This window comes from Geotrypetes seraphini, chromosome 1, assembly GCF_902459505.1.
Source record: "Geotrypetes seraphini chromosome 1, aGeoSer1.1, whole genome shotgun sequence".
NCBI lineage: Eukaryota > Metazoa > Chordata > Amphibia > Gymnophiona > Dermophiidae > Geotrypetes > Geotrypetes seraphini.
The window spans coordinates 77,150,176-77,175,012 of NC_047084.1; the positions used below are offsets into that span (position 1 = coordinate 77,150,176).

Below are 24,837 nucleotides of genomic sequence, written 5' to 3' on the forward strand. Positions count from 1 at the left end.
TTGTTCTAATCTATACAAAATGCCCAACCAGCTTCTTAAGTTTTTCAAACACGTTACCAACATTCAAGTACGGGCACAGATCAATCTAAAAATCAAGTGCATCCGGCAACTTGTTCCTTTCTAAATTAAAGCCTTTCCTAGTCAGAAGCAAAGCATACAGATCAGACCTGGAAAGGATGGGTCCTTCAGCACAAAATTGCAACATCATCAATTCAAAGCTTGTTTGTAGGACATGGTCTACAATTCATAGACTGGTATTCTTATGAGTCCCAACTATGAAATAAATATTCCTATACCACACAAGGGATATGGACAACTCCTTACTTACTCAGTGCCCCTTTGTGGTACAGTTTAGCATTTAGGAGAATAAGAACCTGGGTGCCCTGGATTAAATAGTGAGCTCTACAGAGACAGGGAACTACCTAATGTGGATGATGAGGATAAAGCAGAATTGCTATACAAATATTTCTGTTCTATGTTCACAAAGGGCCAAGAATAGGACCATAAAAAAAAACCAAATAAAAAATGTTACGTGTTAAAGACCTTAAATGATCTTTATAAGACTGTTCATGAAGCAGTACTGTAGCTAAACAGAAGATAAAGCACACTAAACCCAGTGCCCTGGCTGGAAGGCACCCGAAAGTGCGTGAACATTGACGCAATGACATCATATACATGGGTGACATCAAGTCAACGTCCGCGCATGCACGGAGGCCCTCCAGATGGGGCCATGAGCTTGTTAACCCTGAAACTACTACACTGGTGGGGAGGTGCAGAGAACAGGAGAGATGCCTGTCAGGAGAGGTGCCGGCTGACTCGCCTACACAATGCACTTCTCGTGGCACAGCTGCCCCAAACCATGCTTAATCAGGCTCTCTCTATTTGGCATTTAAACACACCATTTTAAATAAAAATACATGCACTAACATACAACTCCATGAGAAGGCATCTATACAAAACACCCAATTATTTTTACCAGCCTTTCACCTGTTTGCATATAATGTGAGAGAAATTTTATTACCGTGGGCTCTTCACCACCTGTAACAGTTGAGGAACGAGCTCTTGTATCTGGGACATATGGCTGTTAAAATGATAAGTGACATTATCTTTTGATTCATTTATTACAGTGACACAGATTCATTCATGCTATATAAATAACAAGAGGATCAGCACCAATCTGTTACATCTGCCAGTGAACACATTAATGCTGAAAGAAGAACACTGTTAAATCAAATTTAAAGGCAGTTACTCTACAATTAGCACACTATAGAGTTTGTAATTAGTTGATATAGTTGCCAGTTCCGTGGGAGCTTGAATATCTGCAGTATTAGCTAGGTGCCCAATCTGCCTTTGCAATCTCCTGCACCCATACAGCTGAAAGTCTGAAGATATGACGTGGAAGAGCAGATCAAACAGCTGTTTTATGATGCGTGCTACCTCGTTCCCTACCCACACAAGCACCCACAGTAGTACCCACAAAGCAGCTGCCTTTATCTTTTTATTAGAACAACAACTTCCCCCTCCCCAACATTATTACATATAACCTTCTACCCACATCAGTGACTTCAGTGTGTGTGTGTGGGGGGGGGGGGGGGGTAAGGGAGGAGGGTGGGAACTGTATATTTGTGTTGAAATAACTTTTCAGCCAGCAACGTTCAATGTTGTGCAAAATTCAGAAACTTCCACAGTATCATAAATCTTGTCTTTAGTCTCATTTTTTTTATCCAATAGATTTATATAGTCATGTTTCCAGATTTTCCTTTCTTAGAACAAAGTTGCTATACTGGGACAGACCGAAGGTCCATCAAGCCCAGTATCCTGTTTCTAACAGTGGGTAACCCAGGTTACAAATACCTGGAAAGATACCAAAAGAATAAAACAGATTTTATGCTGCTTATCCTAGGAATAAGCAGTGGATTTCCCTAAGTCCATCTTAATAATGGCTTATGGACTTTTGTTTTAGGAAATTATCCAAACCTTTTGTAAACCCTGCTAAACTAATTGCTTTCAGTACATTCTCTGTTAATGAATTCCAGAGTTTAACTACACTGAGTGAAGAAATATTTTCTTTGGGTTGTTTTAAACCAGTGGTCTCAAACTCAAACCCTTTGCAGGGCCACATTTGGTTTTGTAGGTACTTGGAGGGCCTCAGAAAAAATAGTTAATGTCTTATTAAAGAAATGACAATTTTGCATAAGGTTAAACTCTTTATAGTTTATAAATCTTTCTTTTTGGCTAAGTCTTAATAATAATATTGTAATTTATAGCTAAAGAGACATATGATCAAGAAACTGTTTTATTTTACTTTTGTGATTATGATAAACAAACCGAGGGCCTCAAAATAGTACCTGGCGGGCCGCATGTGGCCCCCGGGCCGCATGTTTGAGACCACTGTTTTAAACCTACTACTTAGTAACTTCATTGCATGCCCCCTAGTCCTAGTATTTTTGGAAAGAGTAAACAAGCAATTCACCTCTACCAGTGTGATTTTAATTATTCCTTTCAAAACCAATAAGTCTTGAGAAAAAGCGGGAGAGGGGAGATATGATAGAGATGTTTCAATAGCTACATAATGTAAATGTGCATGAGTCGAGTCTCTTTCATTTGAAAGGAAACTCTGCAATGAGAGGGCATAGGGTGAAGGTAAGAGGTGATAGGCTCTGGAGTAATCTGAGGAAATACTTTTTTACAGAAAGGATGGTAGATGCATGGAACAGTCTCCTGGAAGAGGTGGTGGAGACAGACTGTATCTGAACTCAAGAGGGCCTGGTGTAGGGACGCCATTCTGAAACAGGGCGAGATCGACACACTGATTTCACTGCCCCTGTGAAAGAATTATGTGCTCCTGTGAAAGAATTATGAATTATTCCCATTCCCTCTCCCTTCTTGCCATACAGCCATTCTAAGTAAAGGAAAATGCTAGCATCTTGTCACAAGACCTTTATCACATATTAACCTGACACAGGTTTATCCTTATCCCTTATATGGGCAACAATCAGACTTTGCCTACAGCTTAAGGCTAAGGAGCATGCATTATAACCTTTGGACTGTCACATGCTTATCTTATTTGAGCTGTCCTTATTTGGTAAGGATATCAGCTGACAGGCATTGCATATGTGCAAAGACTCAGGCTCTGTCCACGTGTTAATCAGGTCCTTGTCTAAGTGCTGAGTTGGAGGATGATCACGAGTAAAAAGCACAAGGTAAAGGGAAGGTGATCACGAGGTAAAAGCATGTACCTATCTTTGTATCCACCAATGTAAAACCATGTACCTTTGTACCCACCAATCATGAGATGTGTAAACGAGGGAGCTACTATGATGTCATTAGCTTAAAGCATAATAAAAAGGGACTTGGAGCTAGCCCTTGCTAACGCCTCCTCCCGACTTTAAAACTGCGTGTGTGTGTTTCCTTTGTGGGACATTCCTATAGCCTGGGATAGGCACATGGGATCTCTGAGAGAGAAAAAAAGATAATGGTTACTGCGGATGGGCAGACCAGATGGGCCATTTGGCCTTTATCTGCCATCATGTTTCTCTGTTTCTAAATTAGCAGACATAGCTGTTTCAAGGGTCTGTTTCATCTGCAATAGTGTGTGCGGTTTTTTTTTTGTCTTCCCCACAGAAATTATTACCACATAGCACTTCTTGTGAAGAAAATATATTACATAGTTACAGCTGCAGGTAAATGAACCATGTAGGCTTATGCTAGGCTTAAACGATTGTTTCGCTTCTTGCAAAGGATTTGCTCCATGAGCAACCAGAAACTTTTGTCAGGTGTGAACTTTGGAAAGATCTGGAGATTACTTATAACAGGCTTGCCGAAACTATGACTCAGGGGCCAGAACCTGGCCCTCCAAGTGCTTTTTTCTGGTCCTCGGAAACTTGTAATTCATATGGTGCTTATAGCAAGATTTCTGCTTCCCCGCCATGACTTAGATCTCTATAAGTTTGAACCATTCACTGCCAGTTCAGATTAGTCTTGCGGTTTCAACTCTCTGGCGGTATTCAAATCCAGACTGAAGGCCCACTTATTTGAAGTTGTGTTTAAATCCTAACTGTACCAACATCTCTATCTGCCATCCCCTCATTGGTCCCCTACCACCTCTTCAGCCCCCTCCTATGCCCTTCTTGAGCACTGTTTGTGTGATTTCACCTCATCAGCTTCACCTCTAATTCCCTACATCAGGGTCACACCTGCCTAGCCCAAGTGCCCTTGCCACAGTATATGCTGGAAGGTGATAGGCTGATATGCACGGATGGGGAGAGGGACCTTGGGGTGATAGTGTCCGAAGATCTAAAGGCGAAAAACAGTGCGACAAGGCGGTAGCTGCTCCCAGAAAGATGCTGGGCTTTATAAAGAGAGGTGTAACCAGTAGAAGAATATGTTGATGCCCCTGTACAGGTCGTTGATGAGGCCCCACTTGGAGTATTGTGTTAAGTTTTGAAGACAGTATCTAGTGAAGGACAAAAGAAGACTTGAAGCGGTCCAGAGGAGGGTGACGAAAATGATAGGTTTGCGCCAAAAGATAGGAGGAGAGATTGGAAGCCCTGAATATGTATACCCTAGAGGAAAGGAGGGACAGGGAAGATATGATTCAGACGTTCAAATACTTGAAAGGTATTAACGTAGAACAAATTTTTTTCCAGAGAAAGGAAAATGGTAAAACCAGAGGACATAATTTGAGGTTGAGGGGTGGTAGACTCAAGAGCAATGTAAGGAAATTCTACTTTATGGAGAGGGTGGTGGATGCTTAGAATGTGCGCCAGAGAAAGGTGGTGGAGAGGAAAACGGTGACAAAGTTCAAAAAAGAGTGGGATGAACACAGAGGATCTAGAATCAGAAAATAGTAAATATTGAAGAACTAAGGCCAGTACTGGGCAGACTTGCACTGTCTGTGTCTGTATATTGTCTTTTGGTTGAGGATGGGCTGGGGAAGGCTTCAATGGCTGGGATGGTATAGATGGGATGGAGTGAGCTTTAACGGAGACTTGAGTAGTTGTAACCTAAGCACAGTACTGGGCAGAGCTTTGGATTCTTGCCCAGAAATAGCAAAGGAAAAAAAAAAATATGTAATTGAATCAGGTTGGGCAGACTGGATGGACTAATCAGGTCTTTATCTGCCGTCATCTACTATGTTACGGTGCAGCTTGGAGCGGCAAGCTTGGGCAACAAAGGACGCCACCGCGGCTGTTTTAACCAGGGGCCGCAGCCTCAAAGAGCTTCTTATATACAAAATCAAGCCTGGAGTCCTGGGCATCTTTTAATATCACGCCGCTTGTGGGACAAAGAGCTCATTAAATTCAGCATCCATTGGATACAGCTTTGCCATGGCTTGGCCACCCAAATGGTCTGTGAGCATTTTGGTAATGTACTGATGACAGGGAAAGCAGGTGGTCTTGTGCTTTTGTGCAGCTCACCTCCAAAAGCACTGAAGGCTTAAATAGCCTGTTGGGTCCTCTCCGAGATCAGGGGCCTCCAGCAGATCTGAAACCCTCCTTAGAGATGAAGCAGCATTTTCTGCTACAGAGGACACTGACTAGGAAAGTAAAGGCATTGAAATAGAGCCCACTTCACCCCAGTCTTCCTCAGAATGGAGCTCCCCATCTTGCACATGGTACTGTTAGCGAATTACGTTCTTGGTGGGAGAAACTCTCAGTGCCAACCAGGGCCGCAATCCCCGAAGGTTCCATGCAGCCCTTATTAATCATGTAATCTTTAAACATATTAATGAATTCAGGGGGAAACCCCTGACCAGGACATCCAGACGTCCCCTGCACGAGCTCCTTTCTGGGGTTTTGCAGCACCACCACGGCTGCGCTTCACCAGGGACGCATTTGTGCTGCTCTCTGGCTCAAACCTGGACTTCTTTCTTGAACATCACACCAACTGGACACTAACACCCTCCCCCCAAGGGACCAAGGAAGCTAAACCAGTGGCTCTCATCCACTTCACACACAGCAGGTCATGTAGAACATGGACGATCCTCAGATGGCCATCCATTGCAAACTTGGCATGAATCCAAGGTATCCTGGCTTGAGGAGTCTTATCACACTTTTTTTTTTTTTTTTTTTTTTTAGCAAAATCGAGGTGTTTGGAGGCAAATAGAGGCTTTTATTTTTAAATCAGGAAATTCAAGATGGCTGCCAAGGCAGTTATTTTAGCATTAAAAATAGCCCAGGAGAACTACACCAGGGTCCAAAAACTAGCAATTTTGGGATTTTATAGATGGAGGAACCTAACTCTAACCCCAGAACTCCCCCCCCCCAAAAAAAAATCAATTTTAAAGAACCCTTGATTTTGTTTTCCATACTGTCAGCCTGTTACTCACTGTGCAAAGCTATGTGCTGAGAGCTGCAAGTGCTGAAGCTACAAAGCTTACAGGGAGAACTTCTGCCTCAACAAATCTGGAATCCAGACTGCTTGCATCTCTTTCAGGCCCAACAAACCAGCTGGAAAATTCAATCCCCACCAGACCTCATGCAAGCAAACCAGGGGAGGAAAGCAGTTGGCCCCGATCCTGGAAAAATTGCCACAGAGCCCCTCAACCTGTGCTCAAGCCCACTGTGTTACAAATCTAGGGCAAGCCTTGTCCCCAAGGGAACAGTCCCTGAGCCCCTGAACATTTAGTGCAGGCTGTCCAAGAGGGTGTACTGCAAAGTAGTCTGACCTTGGAAGTAGACCTTCGAACTCAAAGTCTGCGCTCAAAGCCTTGCAAAAGGTCTAAAACCCTGCCACATATAATTGAAAATAAACACCAGTAGAAAAGACTGGCTCCTACCATCTCGCTTGTAGAGAGACAACTGGGGAATTGGAGGAGAGCAATTAGGTATGGGAGGCAGAGCAAAGAATGCGAATGAGTTTCTCTACAAGAATTCTCATGAGAAGGGACTGAATACCCACAGGTTCAGGAATAGAGTGTCTTTCACACTAGAAATACAGGTTATGGTCTCACTGGCATGAATTTGAAAATGATCATCATGTTTTCACAGGTGGACTTTCCCTCTCCTTGATCCCAGCATATTTATCCATCCCACACAGCTCAACAATCATTTTTTCCAGTAATTTATCTCTTGTCTTTCTTCTTAAATCTATTTCTTGACCCCTCTTATGGTATCCTCATCCTTCTGTGATGAAGCATTATCATTCACTGTTGTCTCACCTATTACTTTTTCCAACTGCTTTGGCTATTTCAAAGTCTTTTGCTGGTGCTTCTCTCTAGATTTCCTTTCCTTCTCTAAGGGATCAATTTTCAAAGCGATTGAATGGGTCTGGTTAAATTACCTATATGAATTCAGAAACACCTAAACTGGATAGTGCCCAAACCAGTCTTTCAGTAAGCAGTCTGAAGACGGAGTCAGCACTTAACTGAATCAAGCAGGATGCACAAAGCTCTGGCAACCTGGAAAAAAATACAAAGTTGGGAGTGATTTTAATTTTCTGGGGCATGCTCACACAAGTAGCATGCAAATCATGTGCACTCTATTTGTGCCCGTTTGCAGCTGCACGGGAAGAGCTAAATGGTAGGCACAGGGCCAATACAGTTCTCAATCTGCAGAAGCTGTAAACGTGGTTTTTTTTCTGTGTTGTTTTCACAAGTGATTGTGGATGCAGCTGTTGTGCATGCTCTGTGTGAATGTGTGTCCCATGCCTAATATTCTGACCACAGGCGCAAGACATACACTCACAAAACACACGAACGGTTATCGGCAGCTCCAGACTTGCTGGAAATTTTTTTTCCTGGTAAAAGGTGGGCATTCCCTTCTGAGCATTACAAGGAGTGCTCATTTTAATACTAACGAGCTCCTTGTAATGAATTTGCATAGGGATCTGCTACTGCGATTGGTAGAAGCCCCCGAGAACCCTTTTGAGCATCGAAGGCTGAACTGCCTTGCAAGTAAGACTGGCTACAACTAGTTTTACTTGCAAGGCCAAACAGGACCACATAAATAACAGTCCTATTTCTGGCTGGTATAACAACCAGTTAAGGCTAAAGACTGGCACTTAACCAGTTAATTGCTGGACATCTGCACATATTCGCAGATTCAATGTTGATACTTAAGACATTGCCTAGCACTGAATATCCAAGCATAAAGCCAATGGCAGCAAAAAAATTGCTGACCTCCAGTGGCTCAATATTTACTCCAATATTTTGTTTTTCTCTATCATGAGTTACCGTATTTGCCGGCGTTTAGAACAAACCGACGTATAAGACGGCACCCCCTTTTTAAAAACATTTTTAAAGAAAAAAAATACTTATGCACGTGTACAGTGCCCCCTCCCCTGTCAGGCTCTGCACCTAGCTCCCTCCCTGCCAGGCACTGCTCAAAGCCCCCCTTCCATCCCGGGCTTTCCACCCTGTCCTACCTCCTCTGCCCCTGGAATCCCTGGCGGTCCAGAGGTGCAGCGGGAAGGAGAATTCGCGGGAGCCAGTCAGGAAGCCGCTTAGCGGCTGAAGAAACCTGATCTCGCCACGGCCACCGACCAACCGGGTTAGCAGTGGGGCAGAAGCGCGGAGAACTCGCTTCTGCCCCACTTTGAACGGTTTAGTATCATCTGCAAATGTAATCACCTCACTTGTAATTCCAATTTTCAGATCATTTATAAATAAGTTAAATAGCACCGGTTCCAGCACAGATCCCCACTGCACATCACTATTCAGAAAGCATTAGCCATCAAAGAACAAAAGTGGATATTTAGATTAAAATCTTTAGCCCCAGTAGGATTAAATGAGGAAATAGAATGGTTATCCATTATATAAGAGTTGTTCCGTATGGTATTCTACTGTTAGGTTTCCCTGATTTTGGGTTCCGCATAGGTGCGGTCTGTGACGTCAGATGATCTGTGTTGCGTCTGGTCAGCTGTATTTAATAGCTCTAATTCCAAACTGCAGCCATATTGCTAGATCGATACAAGCTCCCTCAAATGGTAAGCGGCTTATTTTGTAATATAATAGAGGCAAATAATTTATTATTTTGCAAAATCTGTTGTTAGGGTGTTCTAGCTATGTACCGTATTTTCACGCATATAACGCATGCGTTATACACGATTTTACAAACCGAGTATAACCATGCGCGTTGTACAAATTTTTTTTACATAGTTCCCCCCCCCCCGATTCACCCCGCAGGACCGCTCGCACCCCCACCCCGAAGTACCGCTCGCACTCGCACCTCCACCCCGAAGGACCGCTCGCACCCCCACAACCTCCCACTCCCCCCCCATCATGGAGAAGCTGCCTACCGTTGTCCTGCTGCTTCCTTTGCCGGCGGTCCCGCCCCTTCTCCGAGCCCTGCGTCTGCGCTGCTTCCTCTTCCGGCGGTCCCGCCCTTTCTCTGACGGAAGAGGAAGCAGGAAGAGGAAGCAGTGCAGACGCAGGGCTCAGAGAAGGGGCGGGACCGCCGGCAGAGGAAGCAGCAGGACAACGGTAGGCAGCTTCTCCATGATGGGGGGGGTGGGAGGCTGTGGGGGTGCGAGCGGTCCTTCGGGGTGGGGGTGCGAGTGGTCCTGCGGGGGGGGGTGAATCGGACTTCGGGGGGGGCATCAGGCTTTCAGGGTAGGGACAGGACTTCAAGGGGGAGAGGAGAGTCGGGGCAGGCGAAAGGAGAGTCGGGCGGCATGCGCGGTATACGGGTGTGCGCGCTATGTAAAAATTTATTTACATAAATTACAGTTTCCCGCGCGCTATACCCGTGTGCGCGTTTTACACGGGTGCGCGGTATATGAGTGAAAATACGGTAATTTAAAACCCTAAGGAGAAGATAGATGTATAAGCAGTGTGTTATTATCATTGCAGTTTTCCCTCGACCCTGAAGAAAAGTTTTGTTTGAAACATGCATATCGAGAGAAGTGAATGAAAACAGGATAGCCCATTAGAAAGTTAAGTGGCTTTCTTCGGGTTTTGAAAATAATGATAAGGATAAAAAAGATAAAGTTAAAAAACAAATTTTAAGATACTCAATAAAAGTTGATGAAGAGGTTAGCAACCAGTAGCATTTAGTGCCCGGCTGCGGTCTGAAGGTCCATACAAATAATTATAAGGTGATAACAGCTTTCTTCAACCTTGTTTGGGTTTCAGAGACAGAAGTTAATAGAAATTGTTGGATACAATTATATTGCGTGAACAACAGGGGCATATATTTGCAGGATAGTCCTTATTGGATGCATGACTTGGTGGGAGGGTAATGATGTTGGGTCAGCTTGGCCATAGTGATCATGATGATCAAATTTTAGTTAACTGTAAATATATTGCATTAACATTAACTTTCAAAGGAGCTAGCATGATAAAGTGAGGAAAATGGCTTAAAAAGCTTAAATGAAGCAGCTGCAAATGTTAAGACTTTAAAATCAAGCTCAGACATTGTTTAAAAGCATAATCTTGGGAGCCTAGATATGAAATAGAGAAGTTTTTATCTTTTATACAAAAGTTAAATAATTGGTTCATCAGGGAGAAGGGGCTCTAATATTAAACAGAAGAGCAGCATCCTGATTTACTTTTAGGCCTATGTATGGGAATACACAGAAAGTACTCAAACTGTAAGCCCCCAATAGGTTATTAGATATGGAGTAGACAGTAATTTGGTACTAAACAGTGAGATTGTATTGAATGTGTTCATATTAAATACCAACTGATTTATTCTTGATTTTCCATAGAATCAGAGAAAAATGAAGGCAGATAAAAACCAAATGGTCTATCCAGCCTGTCCATCCCTTCCTCTCTCAGAGATCCTATGTACTTGTCCCAAGCTTTACTGAATCACATACATTTTTTCATCTCCACCACCTCAACTGCGAGGCCATTCCACAAATTCGCCACCCTTTCTATAAAGTATTATTTCCTCAGATTACATGAATGCATCCACTTTCACCTTCATCCTATGATGCATTTCAAGTTGGAAGACTCGCAATGCAATGTAAATATTTAAATGTCTATCATTTCTCCTCCCTCCCACCTTTCTTCCAAAGTATACATATTGAGATCTTTATGTCTGTCCCCATACTCTTTATGATGAAGACTACTGGACCAACTCCATCCTGTTTAGATATTTTGAAGGTCTCCAGAACTGTATACGATATTGTAAGTGAGGTCTCACCAGAGTCTTATACAGAGGCACCATCTCCTTTTTCCTAGTCATGTTGCCTTATATCAACTTAATAATGTATCAGCATATATCCGTGACCGCTTAAGCTCCTCAGTTAAACCCTCCACCTCTTTATAAACATCAGAAAGAACATTACCGTGGGTTCTTCAACACCTGTGACAGTTGATGATCGACGTCTCCTACCTGAGGAATTTGGCTGTTAATGAAATGTTTACAATAAATTGTACTTAAGGGAACAAGGCTTCAGTAATCAGAGACCACCACCATTTTGTTAGATTTGATTAGAAACATATTGGTACCACGAAGAACACAATTTTAAAGGAGTTACTGCAAAACCAGAACACCAATCACTGACAATTGCAGATGGGTACATGTGCTAAAAATGCCAAGTTCTAAAGTGAAAATACTTTATTCCACAGTGTTACATGGATTTCATAACCACTCTTAAGAAGCATGTCACCTTATTGGCGAAATGTCCTAGCCCACCTTCATGGCCAATTTATAACTTCTGACTGCTCAAAGCATTTCTGTGAGAATATTTTTTCTTCTTCCAAGTAATGTATAACATTTTACACAATAAAGGAAATTGTGATGCTAACGTTGAGTTTGGAATCTCATGTCCAAATGGATAGACATATTAAGAAAAGGAGTTTCAGGCCTTGGCATATGCATTGCCAATAACAAGCATGTTTACATCTCAGAAAATTGAGCGATGCATGTCACTGAAATTTGATAATCAGTAATAACTGAAATGACTGCCGAACTGGAGATTTTGCTTTTCCTTATAACCTCTCTTTGAAAGACTACTTACTCTTCAGAGGGGGGCAATAACTTTTCCAAACTGCTATTCCTCACTGAATTATGCTCTTGGAATTGCAAGGATTTTTAAGGATAGTTCTTTAAATCAAATCTAAAAAATCTATCCCAGTCTCATCTATTAAAAGCAGCAGTATCAGGCAAATTCTTCAAAATGTCAACATGACTATGTTTCCATTTCTGCTTCACTTTGGTCTCACCCCCGGATCTCCTTTCCAATTTTTATCTATTGTATTTTTCCTAAACAATGGACTACCTTAGTAACAGAAGACCTGCAACTTATTTGAACAGCTGCAAGCCTTCTTTTTATAAGAATTCATTTCCCAGAGTCTATATTCCAATTATAGTAGGAGTAAGCAATTCTTGTCCTCGAGAGCCTCAGACAGCTCAGGTTTTCAGGATCTACACAATAAACATACAGTATACGAGTTAACATGTATATTAACATGCATGAGTTAACATGCACCACCTCCTTGGTATGCAAATCTCCCTCATGCATACTTATTTATTCATTCAGTTTTCTATACTGTTCTCCTAAGGAAGCTCAGAACGGTTTACATGAATTTATCCAGGTACTCAAGCATTTTTCCCTATCTGTCCTGGTGGGCTCACAATCTATCTAATGTACCTGGGGCAATAAGGGGATTAAGTGACTTGCCCAGGGTCACAAGGAACAGTGTGGTTTTGAACCTAAAACATCGGGCCACACTCTCTCCCCATTCATTGTGAATACAAAAGAAAACAGATCCCAGATGTTTTAATAAAGAGATTTTGTTTTGGTGCAGTTCATCTGGGATCTGTTTTCTTTTGCATCGTTTCTGGTGCAGATCTGATGAGCCTGTCTGGGGCCCTCAAGGACTGGAATTGCCTACCCCTACTTCACAGCATGATACCTGCATAGTATTTTGGAAGCAATATTCACCGTACCACTTTACTTTATGTAGACCCACAGAAACCCAGGAAGCTATTAGCTAATAAAATTGATAAGCACAAACTTTCAGTACTTTAAACATCGATATCCCTTTAGGAGTGAAAAAATAAATCACAGAAAAAAAGCTGGATCTGTGACATTGATTATCTTACACATGAACTGAATTGCCTAAGAACATTTCCCTAGTACTGCTGCTAAAAACCAATTCGGTGATGTTACAGAAAAGAATGTGTATCAAAGGTACCCTATACCCCAAGACAGACTCCTTCACCTTTTTAGACATAATGCAAGACGCGATACTTTACCGTTTGTTCTTCGCTACTTATGACAGTTGAAGCAGAAGCGCCGCTAACTGGTTCACTTGGCTGTTGAATGATAATTATATTAAATATTATTTTCTGTGCTCATGTTCAAAGTTTCAGGTTCTGCCATCATGTACACCTATGACTGTTCTGAAAAGATATGAGCTTGATTGGCAGAATGGTGTGGTCAGAATGGGCAGTTCCGTAAAACGTGACTGTAAATTATAACTCCTTCAGAAATTATCTTTGTCAAAGCAACTCACTCAAGTTGGAAATGCGATTGTCATCAATATTTCTCAGGAGATAAACTTTCCTTAAGTATGTCTCCTTTATCAATGTAATAGCATAAATCTCTACTTGATTAATTCCTGTAATAATTTTTTTTTTCACACACACACATACGGCCTCTTTTACAAAGCCGCACTAGCGGCTGTGCTGCGCTAATGGCCCCGAAAAAGGGCTTTGGGGCCGTTGCTGTGCGGCTTTGTAAAAGAGTCAGATAATATCTAAAGGCTTAGACACTAATTTGCAATGTTCTTAAAATAAATTTGGTATCGCATTTAATTATTTATTCATTCAATTTTCTATACTGTTCTTCCAGGGGAACTCAGAATGGTTTACATGAATTTATTCAGGTACTTAAGCATTTTCCCTTGTCTGTCCCAGTGAGCTCACAATCTATCTAATGGACCTGGGGCAATGGAGGGATTAAGTGATTTGGCTAGGGTCACAAGGAGTATCGTGGATTTGAACCAACAACCTCAGGGTGCTGAGGCACAGATGCATCAAGCCTAGTGTCTTGCTTCCAGCAACAGCCAATCCAGATCCCAAGTACCTGGCAGGATTCCATGCTACTTAACCCCAGTGGATTTTCCCAAGTCTACCTTGCTAATGGTTTATGAAGTTTCCTTTTTATCCAGGAAAGTATCTGTGCTAGGGTCTTGCTTTTCTCTCAGGCCTCCGTTTCAAAATCCTAGGCTAGTGTTCTAAATTGTGCTATAGCTATGGAATATAATGACTTTTAATCTGAGTATTTTAGTTTATTGCTTATTTTTGCATGCATTTATTACTGTTTTTGCATAATCCTCTTACGGCAATTTTGTATTAGATTGGCAAAGAAAAAAAGAAATATGAAATTTTTAAAAAAAGGCTTGAATCTATAATCAAAAACCCGAAAGTCATATGGTGGGATGTAAATGTATAGCAGGTCACCTGGGCATTAATGCCACACAGGTACATATTTTTAACCTATTTGATAAAAATAGACACAAGTGTCTTTATAAAAAAAAAAAAAACAACCCTGTCAGCTGGCTGTAGAATCACTGCATGCCCCTTCCTTCCCTCTCCCCCTCCCTGCGCTAGAATCAACGTGTGTCCCCTCCCTCCTTCCATGCTGTAGAAATACCACACAGCCCCTCCCTCCCTTGGAAAAGCAGCATAGGCCTTCCCCAAAGCTTACCTTAATCACTTGTGGTCTAGTGGGATGAGTTAGTGCAGGAACGACCCTCTTACGCTCCTGCCCGTGATGTCTCGCTGAACAAATGGCTGCTGCGAGTTCCTGTGGCAATTCTCAAGTCTTGACGCAGTCTAGTCAAATGCCATAGGACCTCATGGAAGCCATTTTTCAATGAGAGTGTGCAGGCAGGAGTGTAAGAGGATCGCTCCTGTCACAACTCACCCTGCTGGACTACCTGTGATTAAGGTAGGCCTGGGGGGAGTCATACGCTGCTTTTCCAAGAAAGGGAGGGAGGGAGAGCATGGTAATTCTACAGCAGAGAGAGGAGGGAGGGGGGCATGCTTTGTTTCTACAGCAGGGAGGAAGGGAACGAAGGAAGGGGCACATAGTGATTCTACAGCCAGGTGACAGCCGGGACAAGATCCAACACCTCAACTCGGGGGAGGGAGAGATCATTCACATCCCAGTTTGGCTCACCACACCACTGGACCACCAGGATTTAAAGGTGGAAGTGGGGAGACGCCAGTGCTAGGTTCGGGAGGAGCGGTTGGGTGTACAGCTGGGCAACACTTGAATATAAACCCTTGGTTTATAGTCAAGTTAACATTTTCTCCCCCTTTTTAGGTTAAAAATGTTATCTCTGTTTATATTTGGATCAGTTTATATTCAAGTATTTATAGCATTTCATGCAGTTATAGAATTGCCTTTCACGAGTGTCAGCCTGATGCCCCCATGGGATTCAAAGATGAGCAAAACCACCCTTCCAATTTACTCTCCAAGGAATTAAGTATGAAAAAGAGGGCAAAAGAATTTAGAATGTAAAGTTTGCGATTGTATCAAACCTCCAACTAAATCATCCAAAAATGTTTCTCCCAGTACTGCCTCTTTAAAACATCTTAATGAAAATAAACACGTATGCTAAAAGTGTATTATTAGATCAACCCTCCACCTGTTTATAGAGAGCAGGAGAAAGATTATTACCGTAGACTGTTCACCACCTGTGATGGAGGAAGCACGAACTCTCTTATCAGGGACACTTGGCTGTCAAATGATAATTAACATTACTATTAAAAGAAAATTCGTTAAGGAGAGACAAACTTTAATTTTCTCATCCTAAACAACTGAGTACATTTTTCTATTTTGTCAGAACTAATTGTGAATCAAGATTTCTAATAGGTCACAACTGAAAGGCATTATAGAACCACAGACAGAGCAGATTAACACTAAACTGGACCCTAGGCAAACCTGCACGGGAGGGGGGAGGGGAGCTTCACCATGGTCCTCCACACATTTTAATCATCCCCCTACCCAGCAGAGCCAAATTTACCTACCTCCATCCCTCCTTTGTATCCTTTACCCATGTAGCTTGGGAGAAACTTTAGGACCAGTGTCTCTCAAACTGTGTGCCACGGCCCAGTGGTATGCCCGAAGAGATTCTGGGAGTGCCATGAAAGATTCCAGAATTTTATTTTTTAAAATCCCCTTCATACGTATACATTAGCATAGATGACATATACGTTGTCTGTCAATGCTATGAGTGTCTGTGTGCATAAGGATACAGCTGCCCGGAGAAGCATCATTCTTTGATGAGATTGGTCCTTGACAAACTAACAGCAAGTAACTTTATTTTTAATGCAGTAGTTATCCTAACTTGAGCAACAAAGCAAATCGAGGCTTTGTTACCGTTTGAATCTTCTTATGTTCGAGAACTTGGATTTTCAGCTCCAACAGAAATTAAATTGGAAAAAAAGACGACGGCTGCAGATGGTGGATGATGAAATGCATGTTTGCTTGTCGACTATCGAGCCATGTTTTGAGTTAATTTGCCCTCAAAAACAAGTACATCCATTGCATTGATTAGCAATTCTACTTTATTTTTGCCGTTGTTACAAATTACCCATACATAGCTTAAAGAACTTTAAATAAATACCTCTCAATTTTAATTTTTTTTTGTTGGATTTGCAATTTTATAATTTTAATTATACTGTGCCATGAAAAACATTTGCTCCCTTTAGTGTGCTGGAGCTAAAAAAGTTTGAGAGACACTGCTGTAGGGAATGGTTCTGGGTGTGGCGGCAGATTGCAAAGTGCAAACTGTAAAGAACCCAGGAGTGGCCTAATGGTTAGTGCAGTGGCCTGAGAACTATGGGAACTGCAGCTCCTGTTGACTCTGGGCAAGTCACTTACCCCTCCATTGCCCCAGGTACAAAAGTACCTGTATAGTGAGAGAAAGGATATAATATATAGACAGTGAGAGAAAGGTATCAACATAATTTAGGGACTAGATAACATAATACACTTCTCCCTCCGTATTCGCTGTGATAGGGGGATTACAGAACCGTAAATACAGAAAAACCACAAATAGCTTTTTCATATGTTATTCGCTGTTTTCTATTAAAAACCATCGTGAATATGGTGAAACCGTGAATAACACAGCGGAAGACCTGGCCTGTTCCTGAAGGAGAGGCAAAACACGGCGAAGAAAGTGCTGGGAATCGGCGATTTCTCTATGCAAGCTGATGTAATTTGGGGTGGGGGGAGGAACCAGCAAGCTAAAAACCGTGAATAATCAAAACCGCAATTGCTGAAACTGCAAATATGGAGGGAGAAGTGTACGCACATACACAAACTCATTGATACATTAATGAGTGCACATAAGGTAATGTCAGGAACATGGATTTGTAGGTTTTATATGGTTACAGGCATTATATGGATATATATTGCCAGAGTATGTTAGGGCTAACTTGCTGAAAAGTGTTGATTTATATGGTGATTCATTGGTTAGGGGATTAAGGCAATCAGAGGTAATGAATTTGCATATGCTTAGTGAATTGCAAAGACAGGAGGCATCTGTATTCTTAGCCTGAATAGAAGAATAAAATGTGTTTTCTTTACTTTTTTAACATTATACTGTAACATGAAAAAGGGGGAACCATGGATAACACTGGCAGCTGAACTATGAGTCAGCAAGTTGCTGATAGTGGACAGAAGGGAGGAGGTGAGGGTCTGCAGAACAAAGATAGGGGAGTATAGCATCTGGGCTGTTGAAAGGGGGGGGGGGGCATGCTGACCCAAGTCTTATACGATGTAAGGAAAATTGTAAACAGGGGTGGGGGTCCTTAGCACATGGGGTACTTGGGTTGAGGGGATAGGTTGTGAGACACTTTTGCCTTCCCCAAAGAGACAAGTGGACAGGATTTGATGGACAGAAAAATGATGCTGAAAAGGGGGCAGGGTGTGCCTACTCTGCTGGTGTGGGTGGACACCCTCTTGCAAGAGCAAATAATAAGATCATTTCTCTGCTCCACCGAGTCTGTCCTGAGTTCTGGTAATGAGCATTTCTCACACTAATACCCGTCTTCCTCAGGTGGAAGCACCAGATGAAATCATTCCAAGGCCCAGCAGAGCTTGCATGAACGAGACTCAAGCTAGGTTGACCCCAAACACAGAGGCGCTCACATGGGGGCATTATATGATTCATAGAGGATATTTCCTATATAGTTAAGACAATTAATACCGTAACAGATGGCAGATAAAGACCAGTGCAGATCATCTGATCTGTCTAGCAAGATGGCTAGAGCCACTTACATTTGTTATAACAATCTGTTTGTTATATGGCACATACTCTACTAGAAAACATGTACTGGGGTAGAGTTTGAGCAAAGCGTAGGAGGAGTTCGCAAGTACCTGCATAGACTATAAAATACAGTAACCTAGAAGCATACATGAATAATCTAGGCACAGATGTTTACACCTGCTCGAGAGCAAGTTTAAGAGTTGGCCCCTACAAGCTCAGTACAGTTTTTGTCATATACATTGTACCGTATTTTCACGCATATAACGCGTGCGTTATACGTGTTTTTACAAACCGTGCATAACCTTGCGCGGTATACGCATGAGCGCGGTATATAAAAATATTTTTACATAGTTCCCACCTCGCCTGACGCCCGATTCATCATCCGGAAGGACCGCTCGCACCCCCACCGCTCGCACTCCCACCCCGATGGACCGCTCGCACTCCCACCCGAAGAACCGCTCGCACCCCCACAGTCTCCCCCCTCCCCCATGGAGAAGCTGTCTACCTTGTTTCCGGATGCCAGTGAGCCCAGCTGTTTCCTCTGCCGGCGGTCCTGCCCCTTCTCTGAGCCCTGCTGCGCTGCTTCCTCTTCCGGCGGTCCCGCCCTTTCTCTGACGTCAGAGAAAGGGACTCACAAGGACTCTCCTCATGCGCCTTTATAAAACAGCGCTTGAAGGGGCCTACTTGACATCTTAAGCTAGGTGCGCTGTTATAACATTTCCCCTCTTTATGTGCACGCAGGGAAATTTAACCCAAATGAAATCTGTCTTCTGCTGTCACTAAATGTATTTAGCTGCACAGGACATCATATCTTCACTGTGAGGGTTATCAAATTTTCCAGAACTAAGATCCAGAACCATGGCCCTGCCCAGCCCCACCCCCTCAAATTATTCACTTGTCAGGACAGCATCTGTGCATGCACTGGTGTGGCCGTGACATCACTGCGTTGTATCCATCCCGGCGTCACTCCTAGCTGGAGGCTTTTCCCAAAACCAGGACAAAATGCCAGGTTTTGAAAAGCCATCCAGTTGCCCAGACATCTCGCCTAAAAGGAGGACATGTCCAGCGAAATCCAGACGCCTGGTAACCCTAACTGTGAGGCCCAGTGGCCAAAGGCAACCACCAGTAACCATAATTATGGCCTCTGACTCTTTCCCCCTCCTCCCCAGAGCCTTGCTACTAGCACTACAATACTTCTATATCAGTTGTTCTGTTTTCTGCCTCCACCATTCAGCTTTCTATAAGTGAACCATGTGGTGTCTAAACTCTTTTATAGTTCTATAAGGCAGAGCAGTGCAAGAGACTGAGCAACGAGCAGCTCAAATTTGCTGAGAATCCAGAACCCTCCACCCCCTCCAAGAAAAGCTGTTTCAGAAGTGGGACTGCCAACAAGCTTATGGAATAAACATGAGGATTAAAAAATCTGGGGGAGCATCAACTTGAAATGGATGGAAGTGGAAACAGGATGGTGGGGATTAGAACTGGCTGGGATAGAGTCGGAGCAGAAGTGCTGAGGAGAGGAGATGGAGAACAGGGATAGAGTAATATTTGGGGGAAATGTGCGTTATGTATGTGCGGAGGGACTTTAGTTGCGCAAATTACTCAGGATGTGCCTGAGCAGCCAGGTCGACCATGTCAGAAAGGGAACCCCCCTCAACTTAGATGTGTCACTGGAGGAGAACTTCTACCCCCATGTGCCGTCCACTTTGTCCAGCAACAATCTTTGCTCTCACGCTGAGCATTTTTTGGTGCTATGGTCCCCTGCTAGAAAAATAACAAAAAAGCCACATACAGTACTAGGTTGTTCTTGCACAGAGCACTTTAAAAACAGTTCAAATGTAAATCACAAAATGCTGAAGAAATCATTTTCAAATCTAATCTGCAATTTCTGGGCCACTCTATGCATAACAAGGTGACTTACAATTTGAGAGATAACAATGTGTTTCATAGTAAATATAGAGCAAATAACATACTGAGCGGAAGTCATCAAAGTAAGGAGCGGGCTATTACAAGAAGAGAGAGAGAGAGATGGATACGAGGAACATTTACAATTCCTTTAGGAACAGTTAGGAAGAGGAGGACTGATTTGTGTCACGCTTAATATTAATCATCTATAACAGTGTATCGCAAATGTGTGCCTCCCGAGATTTCAGGTGTGCCGCAAGACGCCGGGGAGGGGGAGACTGGCTGACTCGCAACGAGAGGCACGTCCGTCTCTCCAGCACCCCCACTGGCGGCTCATGTCTGTCTGGAGGGCCTTTGCACATGCGCGGACATCGACGTGATGACATCATCGCGACGACGTCCGCGCACTTCCAGATGCCTCAAGCTGCGGCCACTACATTTAGAGTAAATTCAATTTGATTTTCAATTCCACTAAATGCAAAACTTTTTGTCTTTTCTAAAATTTTCATACTGGGCAGTCATTTTATTATGAGGTCAACAGTTTCATCTATATGACCAAAGTACACTTCCCCCTCCCCATTCGCGGTTTCACATAATCGCGATTTTTTTCTGGGGAGGGGGAAAATTTAAAAAAAACATTATTTTTGACCTCCCTGCCGCCTTCCCGGCCTTATCTGGTGGTCTAGCGGGCTTTCGGGGCAGGAGCGATCTTCCTATGCTCCTGCCCCGTGCAGATCGCCATGAGGAAATGGCTGCTGTGAGTTCCCGTATTCTCTCGAGACTACGACGGGAACTCCCCACAGCCATTTCCTCATGGCGATCTGCACGGGGCGGGAGCGTAGGAAGATCGCTCCTGCCCCAAAAGCCCGCTGGACCACCAGGTAAGGCCGGGAAGGCGGCAGGGAGGCGGGGGTGAGTCAGAGCCGGATATTCGCTGGTTTTCGCCATTCGCGGTCCGGTTCTGCCCGTATCCCCCGCGAATAACGAGGGAGAAGTGTAATAAGCAAAGAAGCATTTACTATTAGGAAGAGGCAAGATGTAAAATGAAGGGTGTTCCCCCAAAGACGTTATCGTTAGACATGAGGAAAGAAAACATTGCTTGAAACACTGAAGAAAGTGGACAGAACTGCTCTGCCAGAAAACCTCAAGACTGTATTATTCCACTTTTATCATGATTAATTTGTAAAAAGATATTTTAAATATATAATTAATGTATTATTTTGATAAATTGAAGTATGATTTCAAATGCAAAAGGATTTTTTTTTTTTAAATAAACAATTCCTTTGTTGTTAAGTGTTCTGTGTTTTGTCAAATGTTTTACAAACACTTCTATAGCATGTAACAGATGACAAATTTTAAAATAAAAGTGGAAGAAAAAAAATCAGTACTGCTCTTTCAGAAAATCATTGGATGAAGCCCCAGCATGAGAGAAAGTACGGGAAAGCCCTCAGATACCCAGCAAGCCAACAGATTAATCCATCCTTCCCGTTTGCAGAGCACATTTAAGGAAGGTCATTACCATAGGGTCTTCGCCACCTGTGACAGTTGAAGAACGTGGTCTCCTATCTGGGACACACGGCCGCTAAAGGATAATTAAGGTCACAGTCAAACAAATAATATTCATAAAGATGTCGAGTTGTTTTTACTTTCGCTTTTTAGGCAATTTGAACCTACAGCCACATTGGAATTCATTTAACAGAGTAAACAGGAAGGCCCTTAAATCAAAGTTATCGTGAGTTACTGCGACACTGAACAGCAGTTATTTTAGGAATAGTTCAAGATGATCAATATTAGAAATATTTTTTTAAAAAATTGTGAATTCTAATCTTAGTAAAATTATTCACATATTTAACATGTGCAATTCATTTTCAGAGCATTTTGGTCATATTCAGTTTTCTTCACCGGTACTTTGCACAAAGCCTTTGCTTTAAACACTAAAGGCTCCTTTTATCAAGCTGCGCTAGAGGGGTTAACGCGCACGACCTTTCATCACGCACTAACCCCTGCACTGGCCCCAAACTACCGCCTGCTCAAGAGGAGGCGGTAGCGGCTAGCACGGCCGGCGGTTTAACACGCTATTACACGCGTTAAACCGCTAGCGCGGCTTGATAAAAGGAGCCCTAAGGAACCCTTTTACAAAGCCACGGTAGCGATGCTGCCGCAGTAAACACACTGAAGCCCATTCAATTCCTATGGGCTTCGGTGCACTCACCACGGCAGCATCGCTACCGCCACTCTATAAATGGGGCCCTAAGAGAGCAATTCATCGCAGGATGCCAATTGTGCTACCGCGCTAAATGTCAAGCTACCCATTATATTCCTGTGGGTGTGCGCTAAACATTAGAGCGTGCTAAATCTGTTAGCGCCCTTTCATGAATTCTCCCCTAAAGGAGAACTTGCACTTTTTCCTCAAAGTGCACTTTGCTCACTTGTCATGCCAAAGGGCTGTATTATTATAATTAATTTGATAAATAATAAAAGTACAGCAAGTTCTAGCCCCATGTCCTTCCCTATCTTCTTAAAAGGAAATAGCATAGCATATTTATAATCTCAGAAAAATTATGCTGGGAGGGGCAAGGATAGACATTTTATATGATATAAGATAATGTTTAATGGTGTAGCAGAAGGCTTACCGTATTTTCACGCATATAAAGCACGTTATACACGATTTTACAAACCGAGCATAACCATGCGCGTTATATGCCTGAGCGCGTTGTACAAATTTTTTTTACATAGTTTCCCCCGACGTCCGATTCATCCCCCTGCCCCACCCCGAAGGACCGCTCACACCCCCCCCATGTCCGATTCATCCCCCAGCGCCCCCCCCACGGAGAAGCTGCCTACCGTTGTTTCCCGATGCCAGTGAGCCCTGCTGCTTCCTCTGCCGGTGGTCCCGCCCCTTCTCTGAGCCCTGCGCTACTTCCTCTGCCGCGGTCCCGCCCCTTCTCTGCTGTCAGAGAAAGGGAGGGACCGCCGGCAGAGGAAGCAGCGCAGGGCTCAGAGAAGGGGCGGGACCGCCAGCAGAGGAAGCAGCAGGGCTCACTGGCATCGGGAACCAACGGTAGGCAGCTTCTCCGTGCGGGGGGGGGGGGGGCTCTGGGGGATGAATCGGACATTGGGGGGAGTGTGAGCGGTCCTTCGGGGCAGAGGGCAGGGCGGCGAAAGGAGAGTCGGGCCGAGAGGAGACTCGGGGCAGAGGGCAGGGCGGCGAGAGGAGAGTCGGGACGGAAGAAGGAGATTTAAATTCATGGAGCGGCGAGAGGAGAGTCGGGATGGCAGAAAGAGATTTAAATTCATGGAGCAGCATGCGCGGTATATAATAATTTCTTTATATAAATTTAGGTTTCCCGCGTGCTATACCCATGTGCGTGTTTTACACAGGTGCGCGGTATATGCGTGAAAATACGGTAATTAATCCTGAAATCGTTATGATGGCATTGGTGTCAAGTAGTAGAACCTTAAAACCCCATACTCTGCCCAAGATGACATCATTCTCAGACCCTGCATGGCGAGCCTTGCATGAAAAGTGTATTTCATTTTTTTTTACAAAATAAAATCTTCTCAAATAAAAAGAAGAAAAAAAAACCCCCCATAGCTGAGAAGGAATTCAGCTCTATGTCTGCATTCTGACGTAGGCAAATAAACTTATACTTGCGTCACGTCACAGCCAGAGCAGTGAAGGCGTTCAAGCTTGAATGGTCAATGGTTTGTTGATACCCTCAGCTAGACCACTGTAACCACGGATAATAAAGCAAAACATCCCGTCACTAATTCACTGTGCAACAGAGGTTTGGGGGCATGAATTGTAGTGGGTGTTCTAGAGCGATTTGGGGTTGCTGAATTCAAAACTGACCTTAATTTTTCAGTATAACCCTCTGATTTTTGGCAAAAGAGCACTATAATGCAAAAATTAACATTTTCACTATATTTTCTAATGCTTGGAATGAATTCTATAACAATCTGTGAAATATTAAAATGGTTTGCCTCAAATTAATTTTTTCCCCCCCGATAATCTTGGTAGTGTTAGTGATGTGCACGGGGAAAGGTTTCACCAGGACATTGCTACAATGGAGCATCGATATCGGGACAGATGGAATTCATCAATGCTCGCTGACTATTGTTGGACATTAATTAGAGATGCTCCTAATCTCATTTATAAACACACTTCAACAGCAAAACGATTCTAGAAAATAATATTTATAGGCACTCTTAAATCGGCACAATGCGTTACATTATGACTTCTCATTGCTATAAATATTAGCGATTTGCTCAAAAACTATAGGTGATAGGAGAAAACTGAGGCTATTTTCATACACAGGAGGACAAATTCTATAAAGTAAACCTCATTTTCTTCTTGCCCCAGAAAAAAAAGTTAAAATTTGTTGTGTAGTGTTACTATTCAATTACTGCGCGCCTTTCAAAGTGAGCTCCTCACAACTAGGTAACGGTGTCAGGTCAAAAGCGCACCGGGACAAAGGCGTGAGCAGACAATTGAGCGCAGCACGGAGGCGGGCGCTGAAGAAAATTACTGTTTTTAGGGCTCTGACAGGGTGGGGCGTGGGGGGGAACCCCCCCACTTTACTTAATACAGATCGCGCCGTGTTGTGGAGGCGTTGTGGGTAGTTTGGGGGGTTGTAACCCCCCACATTTTACTGAAAACTTCACTTTATCCCTGTTTTTAGGGAAAAAGTTAAGTTTACAGTAAAATGTGGGGGGTTACAACCCCCCAAACCCCCCACAACGCCGGCGCG

General features: G+C 43.3%; 1 protein-coding gene across 13 annotated transcripts in view; it reads right to left on the bottom strand.

The window, feature by feature from the left end:
• Nucleotides 1-24,837, bottom strand: part of NEDD4L (NEDD4 like E3 ubiquitin protein ligase) — a 656,466-nt gene that overhangs the window by 156,763 nt on the left and 474,866 nt on the right. For 7 of the 13 annotated variants that reach the window (XM_033933707.1, XM_033933724.1, XM_033933698.1 and 4 more), the window contains 5 exons: nt 21,606-21,668; nt 15,586-15,645; nt 13,152-13,211; nt 11,236-11,295; nt 1,022-1,081 (listed from right to left, as the gene is read on the bottom strand). The exons of 2 other annotated variants lie outside the window; for them this stretch is intronic. In XM_033933707.1, coding sequence (XP_033789598.1) covers nt 1,022-1,081; nt 11,236-11,295; nt 13,152-13,211; nt 15,586-15,645; nt 21,606-21,668 — 303 coding nt within the window. The remainder of the gene's footprint in view (nt 1-1,021; nt 1,082-11,235; nt 11,296-13,151; nt 13,212-15,585; nt 15,646-21,605; nt 21,669-24,837) is intronic. 4 more of the 13 variants (XM_033933652.1, XM_033933632.1, XM_033933642.1 and 1 more) reach the window with 4 other exon arrangements.